The 24,168-nt window shown below is 40.6% G+C and overlaps 1 protein-coding gene across 1 annotated transcript in view; it reads right to left on the bottom strand.

Annotated features, from left to right (window-relative positions):
- dnah9 (dynein, axonemal, heavy chain 9) overlaps nt 1-24,168 on the bottom strand; it is a 122,622-nt gene that overhangs the window by 5,518 nt on the left and 92,936 nt on the right. Inside the window, exons 66-74 of the mRNA XM_029528408.1 lie at nt 23,883-24,053; nt 23,581-23,703; nt 20,990-21,183; nt 19,245-19,393; nt 15,523-15,650; nt 11,524-11,751; nt 8,218-8,409; nt 7,892-8,083; nt 5,285-5,455 (exon numbers count right to left, since the gene is read on the bottom strand). Of these exons, the coding sequence (XP_029384268.1) occupies nt 5,285-5,455; nt 7,892-8,083; nt 8,218-8,409; nt 11,524-11,751; nt 15,523-15,650; nt 19,245-19,393; nt 20,990-21,183; nt 23,581-23,703; nt 23,883-24,053 (1,548 nt within the window). The remainder of the gene's footprint in view (nt 1-5,284; nt 5,456-7,891; nt 8,084-8,217; nt 8,410-11,523; nt 11,752-15,522; nt 15,651-19,244; nt 19,394-20,989; nt 21,184-23,580; nt 23,704-23,882; nt 24,054-24,168) is intronic.

Raw genomic sequence — 24,168 nt, 5'->3', positions numbered from 1 at the left:
AAACATCAAGGTTATCTGTGTCAGATAAAGACAATGCTCTGACGCCGACGCCCTGAGAAAACCGTTACAGTTTGAAACTGTCAGTCCATGAATATTCATTAAGATATATTCTGCAACGACAGCTCTTTTTTTTTTCCAATACCAGTCTAATCCCTCCAGAAAATCAATGCTCACATCATATTTTTGTGGTGAAGTGATGAAAGCTAATGTCTGTGTTAACATTTTCCCAAGGCAGCCAGCATTAGTGATCAATCAGTGGATTAGATGCCGAACAAAGGATATGAGGTCATCATATCTATGGATTTTTCAGTTCGAATATCTGATCTAGCTTTGGCAGTTGCTGAGCTTGCTGAATACAAAGTGGGCCCCATTGATACCCGCAGTATGTATGTCTGTCATCTGTTAGGACAGGAGTAGCTGAGCTTCTGACACAGCAAGGTCACAAATCATTATATATCATGGAACAGGGACACAAACACACAATATGATGTTTGATTCTAGTTGGGTAAACAAAGCTAACTTCAGTAGACTAAGGTTTAAATAAGCTCAAATTTAGTTGAATAAGCTCAGTTACCATGCTAATATCTCCTACCTGACCATGCCTCATACTAAGAGCAAATAAAATGACTTCAAATCTGGTTTGAAGTCCTTGATTAACAAACCTTGTTAATCAAGGACTGTGGGAGATGCTGCACAGTAAAACATTTTTATAGTACACAGTGTGAACAGTAAACAGAGTGAACAGAAAGAAAATTGACAATAAACAAAACAAACAAACAAACAAACAAACAAACAACAACAACAACAACAAAAACAAAACAATCACAGAAGCCAGAGTTGTAATACATGAGGGAAGCAGACATTTGAAATGTTCACAGGGCCTCTTTCTCTTGTAGCTCTGAGGAGGGTGTTTAATAGTTTTGAAACAGTTTTAAAAAAATTTGCACTGCCTCTTTTCTTGCGCATGAAATAGTACTTAAAAGTCTGGCAATAGAAGTAACAGGATGTCAAATCTATTTTAAAGATACTGGGAGGCAGAGGAGTGGAACTAAATTCTAAGACATCTACTTTCTTCTCCTTGTATTAGTTAGAAGCCCAGCAGCTCAATTCTGAATAAGGTATTACACTTGACTCTGGAAGAACAGAAAAAAGATCCTAATTTACTGGTCTAATTTACTCATTTCATTTACCTGAAATGGAAGCATCAAGAGGTTTTTTGGTTTACAACGTGATCATTCATGAAAAAAATTGCACTCTTAACAGCTACATAACTGAACCAGTGATATAGGACAAATGAACCAAACTGCTGAAATTAAAGCCAAAGCCAGGTTTCACTAAATAAAATTAGGTTGTAATTATCAACTGCTGAAGTCCTGCATAAATAATACCACATTTTCTCTACCATTAGTGTTCAAAATGAAGAGACTATAGACTACAGCAGTCTTTCAGTTGCATTCTCTCTGTCTGTCTCTGTCTGCTCCCCTGGTCTTGACTGTAATGCAGATTTCTGGGTGTTTGTTTCTTGAAATGTATTTCAGCAAATTGACTGATATTCACGCTGCAGGAGTGCAGAGGAACTGTTGTTTCAGTCTGGTAGACTGATTAACCAATGATTAAGCCTGAGCCTACAGACAAGCTTGAACAGGAGGAACATATTGCCAAACTCACTTACACCTCCTTTATAAAACCTTTATATCCTCCAAATAAACCTGACTCATTCACTTTAATCTGGTTTAATTGTCAATCTTGCTGTGTCTTGTGAGATTAGCTTTCAGGCTCAGTGTCATCCAGTGTCATCATTCCCATGACAATTAAAATTTATAGAACATGACACATTGGACTTCATTTAAAGACTAAAACTAATGCTAATAATCATAATCTTTATAGAAGAATGTTATAAAACCGCATTACTAACAGATTTGTAGAGAGTAATAAGCAAAAATAAGAAGAAACTTTGTTGGTGGACCTCCTGAACTTTGTGGTCGCACAACAAACCAGCCACTGTCCTGAGCCACACCCCAAGCCCAGCCATCCTGGACCAACCATCTAACCTAGATTACATTACAGACAAAGTCTCAGAGAAAACAAATGTAACAATCACTCAGAAAGCAGGCAGCTAGAAGAGATTATCTAAACCTCCCTTTTGATTGGCTCACTGACCTGTTGTTTCTAGAGCCCACAAGAGAAAGCTAGTTAACTAGTTTAGCCCAGTAGTTCCCCGGTCGAGTCTGGTTCTGACCGCGGTTTCTGCCTCTAAAAGGAAGTTTTTCCTTCCCACTGGGGCCAAGTGCTTGCTCATCTGGGGATCTGTTGGATCTCTTTAAACAATTTTATAAAGAATTTGGTCTAGACCTGCTCCATATGTAAAGTGCCTTGATGTAACTTTGCTATGATTTGGTGAATATAAATAAATCAGATTTGAATTTGATTTGATTTGAAATAGGATAGATGTAAAGTTACACTGAGATGGTTTTTGGTAAACAACACAAATATGTCATCAATTAACACTTCAAACATGACACTGAAGAAGGAAAATTCATTCACTGATGCTTTCTAAAGAGACTCTTAAGGCCACCATCACCTGAGCGGGGTTTGTTGAGATAATGAAAGGACAAGCAAGTTTGTTGTGATTCTGGATTTATAAATATTGGTAAGAGATTTGGCGAGGAATATATCAAAGCATGCTGACTGCACACTGAGGTCTTAATCAAAGAAACCTTTGCCGGTGGACTCCTGGATTGGAAACAGACTTTAGAGACACATAAAAGATAAAAACCTGTGTAACATGACTCACTATTTGCTGCTGCTTTCAAGCCACACTGAGCACAAATGATTCTTAACAAAGCTAACACCCAGATAACCAGGATCCTCATTCATGATATTAAAGAAGTGACACTTGGTCTGTGGAGTGAGTGCACAAGGCTGCACTCTCGTTGACAGAATATTTGTTTGAGCTTTCACACTTAAATAAGCTTCATATCAGAACAGTACTGAACCAGAAAAGGCACCAGAAAATGCCATTCCTGGAGAAAAAGAAAAACAACAAACACCCTTGGTGCTGTCAGCGGTCCCAAACAGTTGGTCTGCAATTTATTTTCAAATGAGTGCAGCGACTATAGAAAATGTCACCTGTTGTCATCTTGCATTTAAGATTTAATGCTGGTTCCCAGAGTATAGTGAGACAGCTGTCTTTGTGGAAGGTTTGTTTTATATTTCAGCTGCATGTTTCCCCTACATGCTTGACTTATTCTTCAAGGGACATTACATCAGAGTCATTATATTTACTTAAGCAGCAATACTAGAAACAAACAAAAATTTTTTTTGAAACCTTTTTTCTCAAAATTTCTATTTATATGTAATTCCTAACATTTACTTCACATATGTAAAAATATTCCCCATTGACTCATACGTAATCCAAGTGTTAATTTTACTTGATTGTACACTTGGCATTAGATTTGTCCACTTTATATACAGTATATACAGTTAACTAGTTTAGCCCAGGCTCCTCCAGAGGGTTCATTTTGAGATTATTAGAATTGTAAAGTTTTTCCCTATCTAGGCCTTGAAGAAACAAATGATGGATCTCTTTGATAGAAGAGTTTGACCATCTAAGCATCTTTACCAGCGTCTTAAAGTTTTTACCAGAACTTTCAGGGTAATTTCTGTGTCTGGGCCCAGTGGTTCAGCCCAAGGTTGAATTTCTTTCACAATCCAACCATGAAGCCAATATAGTACTGTCTTTACAGAGATGGAGAACTCTACCATGCTCCAGCTTGGCAAAGAAGCTGACAGAACATGTCTTGTGTCATTAGGCGCAGCTACACAACCCATGTTATCAATTTGTCTGGCAAATGTCGCTATGGCTAGCCAGGTAAGTGTCTGCAGAGTAGTAGTGTTTTTGTTGGCTTGTGTGATCACAGGATAACTATTCACTTCAGTTTCTTGTTGGTTCATGTCTTGGCTTCATAATACCACGCTGAGAGGTCAAAGGTTGTGGCTGATTCATTTGTGGCATTTATTTTGGTCTGAGAAGCTAAAAGTCAATTGAGAAATTTAGTCCTAGTGATGATCATTTACAGATCATCAGCATTTAACAATGCATTGTATTCCACAACATGTTTGTATTATAAAATCACAACATAAATTGCACAGTAGCACTTAAGTGAATTTAATATGCTTCTTTCCACTACTGACTGAATGAGGCATAAAATTCAGAAATTCATTCCTTTTGATGAAACAATATTGATGGAACTTAAATATTAAACTGTGTTAATATCACATAGAATCTAAATGTGTCTATCGGACGTTTGAAGCTAAACATAAAATTATGAATGGTTAAAGTCTGTTCAGCTGTCATACTGCCTGCCCCACAACGCTAATGCATAAGAAAGTGAGCACTTAAAAGTCATGACGGAAATCAGGGTTAAGCAAATCAAATGAATACAATGAATAGTGATGGAGCACAAACAGACCATAAAATATGTAGTTCCAGTGAGGTTTTGAATAAGTTACATATGGAGTTCAGATTGAAGCACAACTATGGTTAGCTTTGAAGCAGCCCTGTGTTGTTCTTCATCTTATTTTATTTGAATCAAAGAAAATTTTAGGGGCAGCACTGCAATATATTGGTCAGCAGCAGTCAAAGCAAGAAGGTCATGGGTTTGATTCCTGGGCCTGAGGCCTTCCTGTGTGGAGTTTGCATGATCTCCCTGTGCCTGCGTAGGCTTCCTCCCACCGTCCAAAGAAATCATGTTAAGGTTAAGTGGTGAGTCTAAATTGTCTGTAGGTCTGAGTGCGAGTGTGAGTGGTTGTTGGTCTCTGTCTGTCTCTGTGTGTTGGCCCTGTGACTGACTGGCGACCTGTCCAGGGTGACCCCGCCCTCACCCAGTGTGAGCTGGGATGGACTCCCTCATCCCCTGCACCCCGGAAATGAAAAAGTGGTTAAAGATGAATGAATGAAAATGTTACTCTTTCCCATTTCAACATTTGACTTTAAAATAGATTCAGAAAGACATTGGTTTCTCTGTTTGGGACCTTAACCAGAGCCACCATCTTCGTGATTAAGTGGAACACAGTCTATGAGCCCCATATTATCCCCAAACATCAGCAATCAAATCCTTCCAGTGAGTTCCAGGGTCTGGAGGAAGAACTTCCCAGAAAAGAGGAAGCTACTGTGGGAGTAGGTTTATGCCCATATCGGATGTCCATATCTTCTGGCCTGAATTTTACAATTGGACATGAATAGATTTATTGAGGGATCTTGAAGACGTAGTAATATACTTACCTTGTCCTCCCGTGTTGTCCCACTTCCCTCACATGTCCCTCCATCCCTGGGCTGCATCTCCAGCACTGTCCGGAAAAGCTTCTCAGATGTCTGTGTGAGGAAGCCGATCTCAGCATTGGGATGAAGGCCGTACAAGTAGGGTGACTCAGCAGGTAGGGCGTTGTCAATGTACTGGAGCAAAGGGAAACCATTGATTGAGCATTAACCTAAATTCAGGATTTCTTTTTGGAACTTCACAAAGTTGTAATTAAAGGAACATGGCTGTCTTCTTTCTTTTTCTCTTCTAAGTAAAACCTTTCTCACCTGAAATTAAGAATATTTTCACTCAAACCCTGATTCTCATCCAGATTAAGTTAAATGAGCAGCATGAAGATTGGCAACTCTGATTACTTTTGTGACTCAAAAGTCCTTTTTTTGTGAAGTACTGCTGACAAAGGACAAGAATGGAGCCATATTAATGACAGGATATTTCTGGGTGAGATTCAAACACTCAGGATCAATTGACACACTGCTAATAACCCTAACAAGGGGAAGAAAATGTGGCATTTTCCATCTGCTGTTCCATAATGAATATCAATGCTTTTAAGTTAGTGCAGATGAAAGTGGAAACTCAATTCAAATAGACTGCTTTTTGTGAGGCCCTTAAACTAAATAAAAAAGAGCTCTTCTAATCATAATGTTGTGATGAAAGTTTTGATGGAAAATATGTTGCCCTTTAATACAAGAACACTTTGTAGTCAGCTTGTTTGATCTTCTCTGCACTTGACGGCAAACTTCTGCTAATTGCATCCACCTGTATATTGTTGAAAGAGGAGTAAATCTGCTGAGTCACCAGTTTCTTCCTCCCATCCACCCAACCCTTCTCGAAAATATGCTGAGTTTGCTCCAAATGGTTGTGATCGAGGGGAAGGCCTAAAAGACCTCTGGGACCCACCGGCATTTCCAACCCCTGTGCTCCAGCCAATTCTTTACCACTCAACTCCCAGTATAGTTGTATGGCCACAGCCAAAGGTAAAATTGCTGCAACTCTTCCCACTGAAGACACTGTCCGTCAGGTTGGGCCCCGTTGAGCAGAAGTGGACACAAGACATTGGGAAATGTAAATACAAGTCTAATACTGACTTGACTTGACCCCCGAGGGGTCTCATGGGAAAACTGAAATACTTCTATTCATATAAATGTCGGCAGTTTCTGAAGGAACACTAGTAGGAAAGAGCTGCCACTATAAGCTTGGCCTTGCTCATTTATTATTATTTATTAGGGCAACAAATAACGTTGAAGCCTTTACACATGAAGCTGCCTCATTTCTTATTTCACCCTGTCAATCAACACTCGTGTTAAGTGATAAATGACAATATACAACAAGCAAGGTGAGACACGTTGAGGTCAGCCAGCCACCTGATAATGCCAGGAGCTGTCACAATGTGTGACAGCTCCTGGTAGTAATTCTGAGTAGTTTGTGAGAGATCTGGGGCCTCATTTATAAAACCGTGCATAGTATTGTTTCTAAAACGGTATGCACACCCAAAAGCCATGGGTCAAAATCATGATGAATTTATGCAATCATTCCGACTTTTCTACCTGTGAAGCCGCTTTGGCTGCTTTAGATTTATATGTAGGATCATTGTGCTCGTTAGGTTGCTTAGGAGTGCGCACATTCTCTCGTCAAGTTTGTTTTTTATAGATCACAACCATTGCGTGGAAAGTGGCATACCCTGCCCTGTTTTGTGCATATGCCACATTCATAAATGAGGCCTCTGGGCTGTTTGACAGTGTACGATGGCATTGAATCTGACAAATCTCTGAAAGGCCTTCAGTTGATTCAGAACGCTCCTGCACGACCATTAACAGGAATTAGGAAAAGAGATCATATCTCTCCTGAGTTAGCTGCTCTTCATTGGCTACCGGTAAAATATAGAGTAGAATTTAAAATCCTTCTGTTAACATATAAAGCTCTTAATGGCCAAGCTCCATCATATCTCAGAGAGCTCATAGTTCCTTACTGTCCTAGTAGGCCACTCTGCTCCCTAGATGGAGGTTTACTTTTGGTTCCTAGAGTCTCCAAGAGTAAGTTGATTGAGGTCACAATGCACACAAGCAAGTCTAAGAATCACAGTAAATGGTGGCTATCACAGCATCAGGTCTTACACCATTTTACTGAGCACACATATGTGTGCAGCTCCATGACTCACCCTATTCTGCCAAGTTTGACTTCTATGCCTCTCAACTTTCACTGTTGGACTACCTCATTATCTCTAATGTCTAACAGTCAAGTTTGGCAGTAAGACTCACTGACAAACTCCATCCACAGAACAGGTCCATCTTTGAGAACCATTCACAGCTATATTGGAGGAGTTTTATAGCTATTGATTTAGCTCTCTATTGTAGAGCTCTACACTCCACCCTGGTGAAAGAACAACCTTATAATTATAGGAATTCAACTACAAGAATATTAAAGCACTATTAATTTGCTGCAGGCCACACAGAAGTTCCTTAGGGACTCCTGGTGTTCAGGAGACATGGTATGTATCTCCTGAAATCAATCAATATTTGAAATTAATTTATTTAATGTTTTACAAAGTATAAGATATGGGGGGTTCACCTCACCTCATGGTAGCTGTTATAGTCCATGTTTCCAGGCAAAGGGAAGCCAGGTGCCAGGTACAGCTCTCCCTCCATCATCTCTGGCTTGATGTACTCCTCCAAGTATGTCCGACAAAGGCGGCGGTCCCAGTCGTCTGTGATGTGACCCCCGTACATGATCTCACCAAACAAGTAGCGCAGGTCATCATATGGCACCTGGGGTTTTAAGAAAATAGGGATCTTTCTTATGCTGTGCATTGGTCTGTGGCGATTAGCTATTTAAATTTGCAATTACAATGCGGTCTGCAGTCTTTTGCAATGGAATTAAAGAAAAAAAGGGGCATTTATACCTTTGGATTGGCCTCCAGATAGTTGTGGAGGACGTTGATGGAAATGGTGAGGTCGCCAGTGTTAAAGGGATATGATCTGTTCCAACCTTGAGGACCAAACTTCCTCCTCTCTGCTACTACAGCATGGAAGTAGCAGAGAGCAAACAAAATGCTCTTAAACTCATTTTCCCGAGCACACATTTCCACCGTATCCTGAAAACAAAAACGCATGGACAGATATATTCACAAGGTCCATACAGTCAAAAGGTAGATGTCTATGTTTTCTTTGAGTTTTTTATTAATACTGTGAAAGTATCAAAATGCTGAGTTAACCAAGAAATGCTCAAAGCCTGTACTGGGCTTTAAAACCAAGCGTCAGGTCAGATGTCATAACGATCATTGCTCCGAGCCTCCAACAGCAGCGCTCCTGGACCAAACCTCCCACCTGACATGGGTTTTGTTACTCCACTAGATTTTTGTTTGACCACCTTCCCCTGAGTTTCTGTTACTTCAACTCCAGGCAAAAGCCTGAGAAAGGTTTTTGGTTCTTAAAACAACAAATATTTTGCTAGGTTCTCAGCAATGTGGCAAGCTAACATACGGACAATGTCACAACTTGTCAGGCTCTTTCAGCTTCCAGCCGTCTCCAGCGTTCAGTATTCCCAACAGGAAAGTAAGAAACCAGATGTAAATGGCATTGTAATGTAGAAGTGGGAAGGCTAAATAGTCTTTATTCCAGGATGTTTTGAACAGTGAAGGCCTTCCATTCTCCTGGCTGCAGGACCCATGGGAGCTGACTCCTACAATGCGCACACATACACATAACCCACCTCAATCTCACTCTCACACACACACACACCTTTGAAGGTTTAGCTAATATTCTGCATGGTACTCCTCTGCCCAAACCAGCTGAAAGAGATGCATAGCCTCTCTCTTTGTGATATGTGGGCTGGAGAGAAACGACATGTAGAGAGAAAAACACACATGCACATACACTGAGAGAGGTTTGAGACTAGAGTCTGAGTAACATGCTGTACACATTGCCTGGTGAAAAGGTCACGAGGAAAGAAACTGTAATTTCTCTGCTTTAACGTTGGCTTTATCCATGTGGATGGGCTATTAGAGAGCGTTAGCCTTACATTGATTAGCTCTCACTAAGAACACGACTGGAATATTATCTATCTAGGGTGAAGCCTAGATAGATACGGGGACCTGAAAGGTAGGATCCACTGCAGAACACTGGTCCATAGGGAGACCCTGGAGCAGTCCAGCAGCATGATATTGTCTGACCACTTTTTGATAACAAGCAAAAGAAAAAGAATTTGAATTGATTTTGCTACGAGTTCCATCCATATGCAACACTTCCATCTCCCTGCAGAATATGGCCACGCAACTTTTAGCCATATCACAAGTTGCTTTGACATCTCTTTCCTCAGGCCACAGATCATTCCAAAATGAGTGAAAAGTGCCTGCAGCCATCTGCTTGCTGATGCATTTTGTGGCAACTTGATGCGTAATCTGGAGTAAAAATTGTCTTGTGTTGCTTTCAACAGTAACTCAAAGTAGACATGAGCTTTTAGCAGAGGAGTAGTGTCAAAGGCTTAGGGTTAAGAAAATATTAGCTTGTCTCATAATCATCCCCCTAGAACAAGAACTTACTGCAGGAAAACCTTAAGCAGTGATATCATCCTCCGTGAGTGGGTTTAATAGTTAAGTTCAATTATTAAAATGATTTCTTAAAAATATCCTCACAAAACTAAATGGCCATAGTTTATGATTCAACTTCTGAGAGACCTGGTATTGGTGATCAATTAAAATTTACTAATTTGGCAGATGCTTTTATCTATAGCAACCTACAATAAGGGACATCAGTAAAGCCTCAATGCAGTACAGTTCCTAAGTACTGAAACTACTGAAAGCGGGTGTATAAAACCTGGGAATAACTCAACCGTGATCTTTGATCACAATTTAATCTGATTGATTTAAGAATCCTAAAAGACACAGTTCAGCATTTGAAATCAACATGCACTCTGGATGTAATTCCATCTCACTTTTTAAAAACTGTTTTCAGCTCAGTAGAAATTGATCTCTTACAAATAGTAAACAGCTCACTGGGTTCAGGCATTTTTCTGAAGTCACTCAAGACAGCCACCATTAAGTTACTCTTACGAAAAGAGGGCTCTAGATGCCTCTATAATGAACAACTATAGACCTGTCTCAATCCTCTTTTATATCCAAGATTATTGAGAAAGTTTTATTTAATCAGCTCAACAACTTCTGAACAAAATAAATAATCTTAATACATTTCAATCAGGCTTCTCATCTCATCACAGCACTGACACAGCACTGGTCAAAATGTTAAATGATCCAAGGCTGAATACTTCAGGAAACGTATCAGTCCTGGTTTCACTAGATCTCAGTGCTGCATTTGACACTGTAGAGCACAGATTCCGCTGCACAGGTTGGAAAATTGGGTTGGACTTTCTGCAGTGGCCCTTAATTGGTTCAGATCTTATTTAGAAGGCTGCAGTTATTTTGTTACGATTGGCAGCTATGAATCTGAATGAGTGGTTATGACTTCTAACCTCCAGGGGTCAGTTCTTGGTTCCCTTCTGTTCAACCTGTATATGCTCCATCTAGGCTTTGACATCAATTACACGGTTACGCAGATGACACACAACTTTGTCTGTCTGTCACCAGGTGAATGTAGACCCCAAGACACTCTGAAAGCAGCATTAGTGACTTGAACTTAATTCAAGTGACCATGTGTAGCCAGTGTAGGTCAATGAGCAGCAGAATGACATGATCCTTTTTGAGCTGATTTTTGTGGAGGAAGACCAGATGATACAGCACTAGAACATCTGTGAAGGTTTCAGTGTGTACAAAGAAAGGCCTACTAAATGAGAATTACAGTAGTTAAGGTGTGAGAAATAACAAAGACTTGGACGGAGAGCTGGGGGGAGCTGCGGAGTTAGGTAAAACCAAATTTGTATGTAACATGACCAAGACAGATGCAATACGGTCAGGAAGGGTAATTAGTCTTTGAACATGGCTGAATGATTGGTTGGAATGACTTGAAGTTGAATCTTATAGAAATTTGTCGAAGGTGATGCTTTTTCATCTATTTGACTTGTTCATAGAAAATGGCTGATAACACAAAGAGTGTCATCAGTTTATCAGTGATAAAAGGTGGGGAGGTGGGGTTAAGGCCAAAGAGCAGGGATCTCAGATTTGAACCTTGGAGCTGGCTCCCTCAAGGTCGTTTGCCAATTGACAGTGACCACTCTGCAGCTGCCAGTAGCTCCAACTCACACCTCGGAGTCTTACCTGAGTGAAGTTGTCAAGGGCCTTGTGCAGGTTGGCATGCATCCCTGTGGGTGGTTCATTGGTGATCTTGATAGAACTCTCCAGGATGCCCTGTGGGATGATGTGGCCCTCTGGAGTGGATGAGGGCTCTGCACTGACAAACACTCTGAAATTCTCATGGCTTCCATACGCATGTTGCTCAAGTAGTTTCTCTAAAGTGCCCAGCCAGCGAGCCACTAGGTGAATGTTCTGCAAGGAAAGGTTACCGACAAACAATCAAAGAGCTCCATCTTGCTGGGTGGGAAAACGCTAAGCTAATGTACACCCAGATAATGTTTCCTTTTGGATATCTGTGAAAGTCTAGGCTTTAATGGATCACACATAATAGCTTAATGAAGTGCATGATACTAGAATTGACAGTATAATTTATTTTTGTAATGACAACAAGCAAAAAGGAGCAATTAAAATGTTGCATATTCTCCTCTCTTCACTGTGACTTTGATGTGGCACCAAATTAAATGGTACACATCACTTGAAACCCATTTTCAGGTTGCTGATGTTAAGCAACCATTTTCTGGCGAAAACTTCAGCCTGACTTTTCTGCACATTCATCTCTCAGTGCTGCGCAAACAGCAGAGCAGACTTGTACTATCACACAAGCATGGATGAGCTCAATTTTCCATCTCAACTGTCCTGACACTTACAGGATATCCTGTGAATGATAAGAGTCAGCCAACCCCCAACCCACATCTCACCATGCAGCACTGCCCATTCCCTAAATCTAATTACAGCACTAATAACTCCAGTCATTAATTCATAAGCCTCTTTACTTTCTCATTTCCCTGTGCTCTCTGTATTTAATCTTCCTTATGATGGCTGAAGTTAGCCTTCTTTTCGTACAACAGGACACAGCATGAAGAGGGCTGTCAATTTTTGGGAGAGGCACTGCAAAAGGAAAAAATAAGAAGGGGAAAGAAAAGTTTTACGTGATTTGGGAAGAGACTGGGAGGACCTGGAAGCTGCATATGGGATAAGTTAGCTTTTCTCTTGATGCCTTAGAGAGTAATGAATTGTTTACAAATTAAAAGTCTGAATTCGAGTGCTTTTTCATCAAGCCACAGTACAACCCTTCCTCTTGGCATGTGAATACTTAGGCAATAAAGGGAGCAAACAGAAGTGAGAGACTGCCTCAGAACTTGTCACTGTAATGAAACCATTCATCCTCTGGCTGCAGGAGGAGAGGAGGGAGGGAGAGAGACAGACCAGCAGCTACTACTTTATGGCTTTTTAATTAACTTTCAGGTGCAACATTTTTTGTATTCTCAATGTCTTCTTGATAATGGCCTTCCAGTCCCTGTGATGACAGTGCTGATACTACGTCAAAGAGTCACCTATTTACATAATATAAAAGTTGAGTCTAAAACCCATTAGAAGAAACCACTGACAAGGTCTTTGATGCATTGCTGTCAAACACATCCTCAGGGAAAGCACAATGGCAACACACACACACACACACACACAAAAACATATTCATCAAGGAGTGGCGCTGACGGCAGCTGCACAGCTGGGCTCCAGCTCCAAGGAGGTGGCCCTGCAGTAGATAAGCAGTCAAACTCCAGACTGATGCAGGAACATAGACAACAGGACTGAGGAGCTGACTGACATCACATGCTGAATGTAATGTAAATGTAAAAATTTTCAGGATAAATATGTAGGACGCAGTTGGTGCTCCTGCTCCTGATAGAAAGACCATATCCTGATAAAAATCACAAGGTTGAACTGTCAGTACAAAGGAAAAGCAACTGCAGCTGACCAATCACAATTAGTCATGTTCATGCAGTTGCAGAGTTGTTCGAATCACAGAGGTATGTTTTTTCACAGAAGTGCCTCCCCTGCTGCATTGATTCTTTGATGACTCCCTCCAACAAAACAGCCTGTCTGACCATAACCTCTGATATTAATAAGATGATTACTTAATGGAACTCTTCATCATATCAATCATCCACAGTACAAACAACTGTGGATAATGTTTGGGAAACGTTTCTGTGTGACTCCTACCTTTCCATTCATTTAACAATTTAATAACAGTATTGATATTAGAGCCCGGGGACATAGCTCAGTGGTAGAGCACATGCTTTGCATGCAGAGGCCCCAGGGTGAAATCCCAGCCAAAAGCCAAGATAGTGGTAGGCTTGTGCCAATCCAAAGCCCGGATAAATGGGGAGGGTTGGGATAGGAAGGGCCTAAGAACTGTAGCCATATCAACCATGCAAGCCACAGAGCTGACTTTCTGTCCAAATAGGAAAAAGGTAATAAAATAATAGTAAAATAATAAATAATAGTATTGATATTCTCCATGTAGCTGCTACTCAGTTTATTCCTTATCGTCCTTGTAGGTTAAAATCTCTTCATCAATAGTTAAAATGAATCTTGTCCAACTCTCTGGGTAAGATTTCAAAAAGGAGGAGCACATCAATTATTTAATCTTCAAAAGACTAGCAAAGCTGTCTGGCTCTGCCTTTACACAGTAAAGTTTAGAGAGGACTTTAAGACAGAGTATTTTCATCAAACTATCTCTGCTGCTTTCTTTACTCTTTCTGCCACTGCCTATATATGGGGTGTCCTCAGCAGTAAATACGCAAAGTGTCTGGTGAGTTTAGGCCACTTGATTCCCACTGCCCAGCTGAGGTGGGATATTAAGCTCCAATCTGTTCGATTGATTGCCTCTGCAATCCCACCTTCCATCACAGTTGGCTGCTTTCAGAGTTTCTGCATCTCTGTCTATCTTCCAGGTCAATCTGAGCAGGAGCTGCTGTTCTGTTGTATAATTACCCATCAGCCAAAAGGACCATTGGTCTAGCCCATCACCAATGGAGGCAGTCTAACTGTTGGAGAAGTTAAGATGGGGCTGTTTGATGAGAGAAGGGAGGGGGTAGGAGGCTGCCCAAGATGAGGTGAGGAGGAGTGGGGAGAGATAGCAGGTTTGGGGGAAAGGTGGAAGAACATGAGGATTGATAAGAGAGTAGATGCAGTGCAGAAAATGATAAGAAAACTATGCTGCTAGGAAGAGGTATATACGAGAGAAGATGAAGTGTTATATCAAGAGAAGATACTGTAGGTAAAACAGGAGAAGTATGAGAATATGATACTACACCACCCCCACTCCCCATCCCCCACAGCGGGAAGACAAATGGACAACTGATGATAAAGCAAGTGGGAGGTGTGTTGCCAGGGGGACAAGATCCTTTAAACCTATCGATCAGGATTCTTATGCAAAGGTAATTAAAGAACTGCTTTTCTGTGCTAGTGTGATGGCATCCAAGTCTTTTCCTTTTTTCTTTTCTTTTTTTTGGGGGGGGAATTTCTCCCAGCTGTGCGAATTAAAAGAAAAGGGTCTCCTGCAGTGGCTGGTCTGCGGTACATATCTGTCGATATTCCCCATTAAAATTCCACTAAGGTTTCCACTTAAAATGCAAACACCATCTTTGCCTTCCAGATAAGAAGAGAACAGACACCACAGTTGTAGATATTGTACTGTATAATGCAATGTAGTCCTTTCACTTAGGAAATTTCAGCAAAAAAATTAAAATCACTTTTCAATGCAGATGAACCTGGGAGGAAAGCAAGCATCCCACTGAGTATGCAATAACACAATTCAACTCATTCCCAACCTGAAACCTCTCCTGAATAGAAAAGCCATGACATAAATAAACCTGGTATTCATTTTACAAACCTATTATAGATTAGTGTTTTTTTAAATAACTTTTCAGAATTTTGCACATGGGCATTCTAGTCAGACCCAGTCTATTTATACATTTTGTATTTTGGTTCAATATAATAAAATAGAATTGAACCATAATTGGATCCACTTGGAGCTTTCTATGAAAACAAATAAGGTATTGAATGGGTTGTGTGTGAACAGTGAAACCGTGATATTACTAGTGCATTATATCTGACACTAAATGGAGATATTTTTGTCTTTCTGAACAGCATGTACAGCGTTGTATGGGTGTACCATACCTGTAATATGACCCAGTGACCGTTCTTTGCTGCCAAATCGAGGGCTTGTTCAGCTATAATCTCCTGACCTTGACCCAGAGAGATGTTATGGAAATTCTTGTTGTCAAATGTGTATCCCACTTTCTTCCCTGGAGGAGAACAGATGAGTATAATGTCAAACAAAAATTGTTTGACTCATAGACTTCAAGCTAAAGTGCCACAAAAACATGTTTTAAAACATGTTTGAGGCATGTTAAGCATGACTTTGTACAATTATAAGCAATAATAAAAAGCTAACCAGGATGAAAAGGACTATTTGGAAGTCTTTATAAAATATGGGTATCATTCTAGCTTCACTGCTTCTTGGTGAATAAAGGAATGATTTTTATGGAAGTAAACAGCAATGTCAACATTAAATAACAATAAATAAATAACAATACCTTTTTAATACAACAATCAATACAACCAAGTCCCTTTGGTTCAGAAAGCAGCGTTACACAGCTTCAGGGCATAGCTTGCATATTTCTTCATGAAACATGCAGTTGTTGTTTGAATTGTTTGACACATTCTATGGAGCTACACTTATTCTCTTATTTAGGCCAAAATTTGACATTTAAAAGTGCTAGTAAGCCTGTAGTAAGATTAACTAAATATGTGGCTGCTAAAAGAAGTCTGTCCTATATTGGACAAAAAATTTGACAGCTAAAAGTGGTCACGATATCCATAATCCAAGTCTGTAAATGTACTCAATCATCTGCGTCTCTGGCTGAAGCTAGTGGTACTAGTGTGACATCATATAAAACATTTTCTGTTTAGACCTTCAGCGAAAGATCATAAAAACCATTCATTTGTGAAATGATTTTGAGGTCATTTAATGAAGGCAGGTGACTGACCAAATAAACAAGAGCTTTACAGGCTGAGTTTGGACCTGAATCAGAATCATACTGAGAAAACAGCAACTGCACCATTTATATAATTCTGTCAAAAAATTTAAGCATTGTGATAACAGTCATAATGCTCTTTTAATTTAATTCTGACAAAGAAATAATTCCCCAAAAGTGCCTTCCTTAAGTCCTACCACTGAGAATTTATTCAAACAGCACAATTACTTGTCTGTTTCATTAACACTCCAACCTGAGAATAGGGAGAGCGAAGGTCTGTCTTGGGGACATTAGTCCCATGCAGAGCATAGAAAACCACATCATCCATCTAATGAGAATCTAACTGGAGCCTAATACCAATGAAAAAGCCAATAATCACAGCTTTAATAGAGAGGCACCACTGTGGTTCAGGCTGCTGTTCCTCATCGTCGACACTCTCTCCCTGCAGCTTTGATGTGACTAACTACGTTCAGAGTGAGGGTGTTGATAATCAATAATCACACCCCTAACAGCCAGTTCAAGTAGAAATCAGCTATCTCTCATCACATTAGGTGTACAAGGTCAAAGGCGGCTCTAGCACAGATCTGCGGCTAATTTAGCTACCTGCTGCTGCTGCTGCTGCTTGCTTCCAAAGTCTTTGTAAAGTGTAAGGGTATATAAGAGACCTGTGTTTTCACCTTATCAACAGTTACATGTGAATATCATATTGAAAGAAACAAGTAGTGTAGATCAATTTGTTCAAGCTGGACTTTCAAGCTGACAAAAGCTTAGGAAGTAGATTTTACTTTAGAATTCAGATACAACCCTATGCTGTCCCTTTAAATAGATTTACACCAAAATGCAACCCTGGTCCATGTTGCAGAACACTAACCACACCCAAGTTTGGTTCAAATCAGGTCAGTAGTCAGTTGCATTGTGAATATCTCTTCCAACTGACTTCAAATACCCGCAAACTAAATCATTTGGCAGCAGATTCAAAAGTGTCAAGCTGTTACTGTGCCCTGTTCCAGGTCAGGGTGTTGGCATATGTTTGGTCAAAACTCAACAGCACATCCTGCTGCTGTCCAAATTATTCATACAGGAATGTAAAATAACTCTCACACCAATGACATTTACCTTCCACTGCCCTGATACGGCAGTGGTGCCATCTCATATATTTGTGACCTTTAGTGTAATCTTCCTTCCGTCTAGCCCAAGCGTGTTGTGCATTGGCAGGGATAGCTGATATCACAGCAAAGGCACACAGCAGATGTTTTGGTTCTGACTGATTTTTCTATGCAGTAAAAATCTAAGTGGGAATCCTTGATGCAGGTAAACCTACACCTTATTTCAATTGAACAAATGAATGAATCCTGATTGTTATTATACAAAAGTGTAGTTGGCCTCTCTCAATATAAAAGCAAAAGACAACTAAAAACGTGTAACATCTAAAAACAATAATTCTATCAGTAAACAATAAACAAGACAGCTTTAAAAGTTGTAAAAGTGTCAGAACTGTAGAAGTGGCATTACTGAATAAAGTGACTGTGTAGTGTAGATAGAAAATAAATGGTAAATAATAGCAGGAACAAGTGTCTTTCTAACTGTCTATTATGATTGAAGTGGCGCGAGGGAGGCTACAGCTCTGGGGTAGAAGCTGTTTCTCAGTCTGCTGGTTTTGGTTTTGAGTGTCCTCAACCTTCTGCCAGACGGTAACAGTTCAAACAAGGAGTGGCTGGGGTGTGTGATGTCTTTGAGGTTACTGTTCCTTTCTTTTAGAGTTTGTTTGTGTAAATAGTGTCAAGTCCAGGGAGCTCCAACCTAATAATGCCCTGAACTGGTTTCACCACATGATGTAGTAGGTGACATGAGGAAGTCCACGACCCATGCCTGCAAGAAGGAACTGAGGGTCAGGTTTTGCAAGTTAAAAACCAGCTTGTGGGGGATGACTGTGTCAAATGCAGAGCTAAATTCTACAAATGATATCCTCACATAGGTGTCTGGTGACTCCAGTCGTGTCAGAGCAAAATGCAGGGCAGTTGTGATGGCATCCTATGTGGAGCGATTAGTTTGATTGAGTTTGAGTTTGAGTTTGATTAGTATGCAAATCAGTGCTTGTTCAGGTCAGTTGTTACTATTGAAGTGTTTTTGAACGTGCTCTTTGTTTTCCCGCGTCACATGCCTCTGCAAAGATTTCCCTGTGCTAAAGTGTAAGCCTGCTTATGCCCACAGTAGGGCTCTCGCATTTGCAATGAACCATGGTTCCTGGTTGGTAATCACTTTTATTGTCTTTTATGTTGTGGCGTGGCAATGGTCTCCTCAGTCCATACCCGCACTGTTTTGATGGTGGATTTTGCTCTCCAGATGCGCAGTCTGCACTCTGGGGTCAAGATAAGACCTGACCAATGTGTGTAGACAGAGTTGCATTGTAAGCTCCTGGGATACGGGTGTAAACTTGTTCAAGTATATTCTCCTCCCGAGTGGCAAATGTCACATTCCTGTGGAGCTTTGGCATAACCAGTTTGAAGTCTACATGACTTAAGTCCACATAAGCATTGGCTACTGTCCGGGTGCGCCGTGAGCTCTTTACTAGTGTTGTCCTGCAGCATCTCAAAAGCTATCTTAGCGCCTTAGCTTGTAGGGGGATGTATACTGCCGAGATTATTATGGTAGAGAATTCACTTGGAAAAAAGAAAAGTCTGCACTTTACCACCAGGAGCTCCAGATCAGGGTAGCAACATCTCTGCACAATGTCCCTTCATGTCTCCATGGTGTCAGGTAAATTTGCAATATGTGCAGTCTGATTAAAGTCCAGAACACACTCTTGGGGTGAATTCTACAGCTTATTAGAGATAAAAAAAAAAAACCAAGTGAAAAAATTACCATGTTTCTCCACATCCTTCAAAGGGTCAACTCCAGGAGAGAGGATGAAGAACATGGGTGTAGCTGGACTAGATTCTTCAAAGGAGACAGAGAAGTCCAGTGATCTGCCAATCACGTACTTGCTTCCCAGTTTCTCCTCCACAAAGTCCCTGTGGGAGGAGAATATGCAACTCAGTTTCCCTTTTTATCATTTTTGACTGACAGGATCAATAACTCAGTGGATGGACAGCTGCCTAAAGAAATCTCCTTCACCTCAACCTCTGGGTTTGTTAAGTGCCCAGTCAAGAGAGAGCCCTTCCCCATCCTATGAATGTAGATCACATAATTAAAAATATAGCAGTCACTTACCTGATTTTCATATTAAATTGTTACTATAGTTAATTTCAAAAGCTTTGGTGATTTTGACAGCATGACCTATCAGTCTCACACCAATAGTCTAATTATCTATGACTTATTATTGAATAACATAAAGACCAAGCTTTTTGTTGGTTTTTACACACTTCTTCCAACCAAGTGTCAACACAACCAAATGCTATCTATTGGTTTGTGAGTTGCTGCTTTGAAGCCTCAAGTTAGTAATCTCGTCTCCCATAATTTGGTTTTTGGAAACCAGAAGAATCCATCTTTGAAGGAGAAAGACAAGTTGGTTTGTTACAGTGTGTCAATCGGACAGCAGCCACACCCTAAAGGCCATAAAGCATTCCCTGCTTAAAGGTCTATTTCCCTCAAATTAATAAAAAAAAAAAAAAATAACATGTTGTATTTGATTACAGAGCTAATAAATCCAGCGAGAGATCAAGCATTTTCAAATAGACTACAATCTGACTCCTTAATGATCATGAGATGGAATGAAGGTCTGAGGCTATTCAGCAATGGCTACACTTTTTTGGACTGTCTTTGGTTCCCAATATGTGACCCACAGGTGGGTTGTGACCGCACTGCACGCAGGTCCTTAATGCTGAATCATTTTCATTAGAACTAAAACACCCAGAGCAGCCATTATTTTGCCTCCTTGGCGTCTTGTTGGTCGCCAACATATTTTGAAATTTCAAGAGGGCCATGGACTTTTGATTAAACCTTCACAAAGTGTCCTGCATATCAAGTTGCTCTGAAGGGGACTTGTCCTGCCTAAAGCAGGCATTATTGACATTATTGTATTATGGGAGATTAAGTGGCATGAATGTGTATTCATAATTATTAGAAAATTAAAATATTGATTAGGGCAGCTTCCAATTTTGCTTTTTAAACGTCACTTAATACTGGTATGCTGTCATTTTACCCTATGAAGTAAAGAGTTCATGCAAATACCAAATGAAAATTGATGGGTGGGTTGTTGATTTCAACCCTTCTCTTTCTGACAGCAGTAGTTTACTTGCCCACATCTTGCAAAAGTTAAGGTAATTTGGTGTGGTTTGTCCCCATTTTCTCTGTCCAAGTTGCCCATAGATTTTATTCACTGCTGATGCCAATGATGTTGATAGTTTTCACATCACAGGCCTTTTGTAAATATTTTTTTTTTTTTTTTTTTACAATAAAACCTTGAATTGGCACCTGACTTGTCTTGACTCTTTCTCGGATGTATTGAGCCAGTTGCACCTACACAGCTGTGTAATTGCTGCTTTTTCAGCCGCGAGCACAGGTGACCTGTCAACTCGTAGTATAAGCCAAAGGTTAAGCTATCACCCTTAACCTTAGAGCCTTCACAGATTACAGAGCAAAGGTCAGGCTTTGATTCCATCTCTCACCTGACAGCGTACGTCATTCGATCAGGCCTCAGTGCCCTCATCATGCACAGCTTCTGAAGAGAGCTTTTGCTCTTCCACTCCTGGGGAAATTTCTCCTTTTCTGGATTCTCTGACTCCACAAACTTCTTCCAGCGTTTAGCTGAACCTTCAATATCTCGGTCCAGGTTTCTGAACTGTTCCATGGAGCAGAGCGACTAGTGGTGGACGAAGGGAAAGTGATTAATGTAGGAAACACCACCGTGTGATCAGTGTTGCTCAATATACAGCAAAAAAAACAACTTTGTTTGCAAAAGTTGGAAGGAAAACAAAGAAAAAAAAAAACCCCACACAGGACTGCTTATCTCTTCTGATGCCTACATAAATCTTATTTATTCAAACAGAAATGCTGAGTAAATATGATCCCTTTCATACCAGGGCGGGGGTGAGGAGGAGTGAATATGCTGCTGAACCAGTGGGGGTTTTATTGTGATGCCCCTGCTGACAGATGCCTTATCTCATCTGCAGAATACAGCAGTGCTACACAGTACAGCATCGAGCAGGTACAGCCCCTGAGAAGTGCATATGCACACACGCAGAGTGCAAGCTGTTTGACTTACTGTATAAACCATGGCAACACATGGAGTACTGCTCTTTAACAGGTGCTCGCCAGTTAGCACAAGGTGATGTGAAGCTGCACAGTCTCTGACTTCAATTCTGTTTAATTACCTTAGGCAGTTGGCAACCTCTCAGCCCAGTGAGGGGAAAAAATGCAAGGTCCCATGGGATTCTTGCTCTACTAATATCATCAAGAAGGCCAAGCAATAAGATCGCATCCTCCTTTAAAGTTTCCAACTGATTATGTTTCTAACTGCGATAAGAAAATCGAGTGACAGGATTTGATGAGCACTGCCTTAAACATTCACAGTAGGTTGAGTGCAGCTGGAGAAAGGACAAACTCTCACAGGAGTTTAGGTTAAGCTAATATTCTAGGCAGTACAGACTGAAAAATTCATGAGCACGAGAGGCTAAAAAAACATGCTGCCGCCAGGGCTTAGTTTGCTGCTAAACTGATCTGACAAGCGAGGGAACGTCTGCTGCTTGATGTCCATGGGGCTGCACCCCAGAGGTCCTTTAAGAGGGACCTCGAGTATGCAGAATTCATTCTGCTGCTGTTGAATGAACCGGGGTCACAAAGCAGAGTCAGGGCCCCTCGAGAACCACATTCTGTCAGACTGGAGGTTTGGGTGAAACAAAGAAAATAGACTTCAATTATCCTGCCTATGCCTTTAGGGTGTTCTCAGTTTGATGCAAAGTAGATGCTGGGAGTGTCAGCAGCACAGATTGCATCATGAGAAGAAACTTCACATGCTGTACAGTGCAGCTAAGTGCTGAAATAACTGGAGGGAAACAGTGGATTTCAGTCTGGCCTCTCTCACATTACAGAGTGGACGAGAGGAAGAGAAGTCAATTAAATTTTTTAACAGAGACTTTTTTTTTTTGACATTTAAGCATTAGGGTGAGATTCTAAAAATGGAGCTTATCCACAATTTAACACTCTTCAGGCATCTTTTTAGCATTTCTTCATTCGCAGGAAATGAGACTGGGATGTAGGATTTTCAACAGAATTCTTGCACTGGTTACTTTGCATTTATAGTCACACAAGCTCTTCAATTAAACTCGTTTCAAACCAGCTTTACATTGCTGACCTGAGGACATCTAGACTCACAGAGTTAAGATTGAAGAAAGCAATCAGCTCTAATAGACTGGCAACCCCATGACGTCACCCATTAGTATGTGAATTGTGATTATGAAGCATCCAGTTAGGTCATTCCTCCTAGGTTTGACACTTGAGATTGAGACCATACACTAATTAGGAAAACAATCAGTGAACTAATAAATCAAATAAGAAATAGAGCCATTTTCACAGACTTCTTTTTCCAAACCCCTGATGGTCATTAGATAGAATTCATGTTAAAAGCTCTTAAGCTTTGGGTAAAATTTTCAGCCGAGGTGTCTGTGTCTATTTTTATATTCAGTCTATGGCTTTTGATGCTGATACTAATTCGGCCAGAAATACCTAAAAAAAAAAAAAAAAAAAAAAATCAAGAATTGCCAGGAAATTTTACAGTTTTACTTTGCAAAGATATACATTTTTTTTGTTGCTCGAAAACACTAGAATCTACATACAAACCCAATCGCTAAGTTCACCTGACATACTGAAAATTGTTCTAAATTGTCTCCATCGTTTTCTATTTTGACCTGCCCAACTTTTATAGCTAATGGGATCAGAACGTATTTATCCTTTAGTCAATTTATTGTGCGGTTAGTGATTGGTGGATGTGCTAGTGTGGGCAGCATACTGTCAACAGGGACTGGAACTGCTGATTATGTCTATCATGAAATTCGATTGGCTATTTTCAGAATAGTGGCTTCTGACACTAAAAGGCAATTCATCATTTATCAAAACTAGATTTAACACTATAGTTAATACACCACCATGTTTCACTCCAACACTAGCTGTTCACATGTCACAGTAAGATGTCAGGCCTCCCTCAATTGTTATTACATTTCGGCAGCAGCAAGAACATGACAGTTTTTGACTCTGTCTGTACCTTGATCCCTCCCCAGGAGTGGTTGGATAGGAAATCCACTGGTGATGTTACACCTGGTTGGACGGGGTATCTCAGAAGGAAGTCCAGCTCTGCAGGGTTTATTTCTTTATTCATGAGCAGGATCTGGGGACCCAACAAACAGGAAGGACTTTGAAATGTTTTATTTCGAGCACACACCACACTTTCTTTCCACCTGATTAGACCCAGACAGGGCTGCTAGTCTCAGGAGCAGCTGATTCGATGGTGAGCTTGTTCTCAAAACAAACCATGCAGAAGATGAAATGTACACCCACCCCCCCTACCTGGAACGTGAGCTGAGCAATGTATGTGAGCTTGTCACATTCAAACAGGCCTCTGGTGGTGTACTGGAAGATGGAGGAAGTGATGCTGTCAATTAGGTTGGATAAGCGCTGCTTCAGAACCTCATCTGGATTGGCCCTCACAACTGCTTTCTGGAAGACCACACTGAATGCCTGGGGACACACAGGAGCAGGTACAGAATTCAGCAGACTGTTCAACATAGGGTCACATTCTTCTCAACAATATTAATCACTGTGTGCGCTGTTATTGACCTTCAGTTGATAAGCA

The sequence above is a fragment of the Echeneis naucrates genome, chromosome 19 (assembly GCF_900963305.1).
Source record: "Echeneis naucrates chromosome 19, fEcheNa1.1, whole genome shotgun sequence".
NCBI classification, from domain to species: domain Eukaryota; kingdom Metazoa; phylum Chordata; class Actinopteri; order Carangiformes; family Echeneidae; genus Echeneis; species Echeneis naucrates.
The sequence above is the reverse complement of the archived record's forward strand: the minus strand, read 5'-3'. Positions and strand labels throughout refer to the sequence as shown.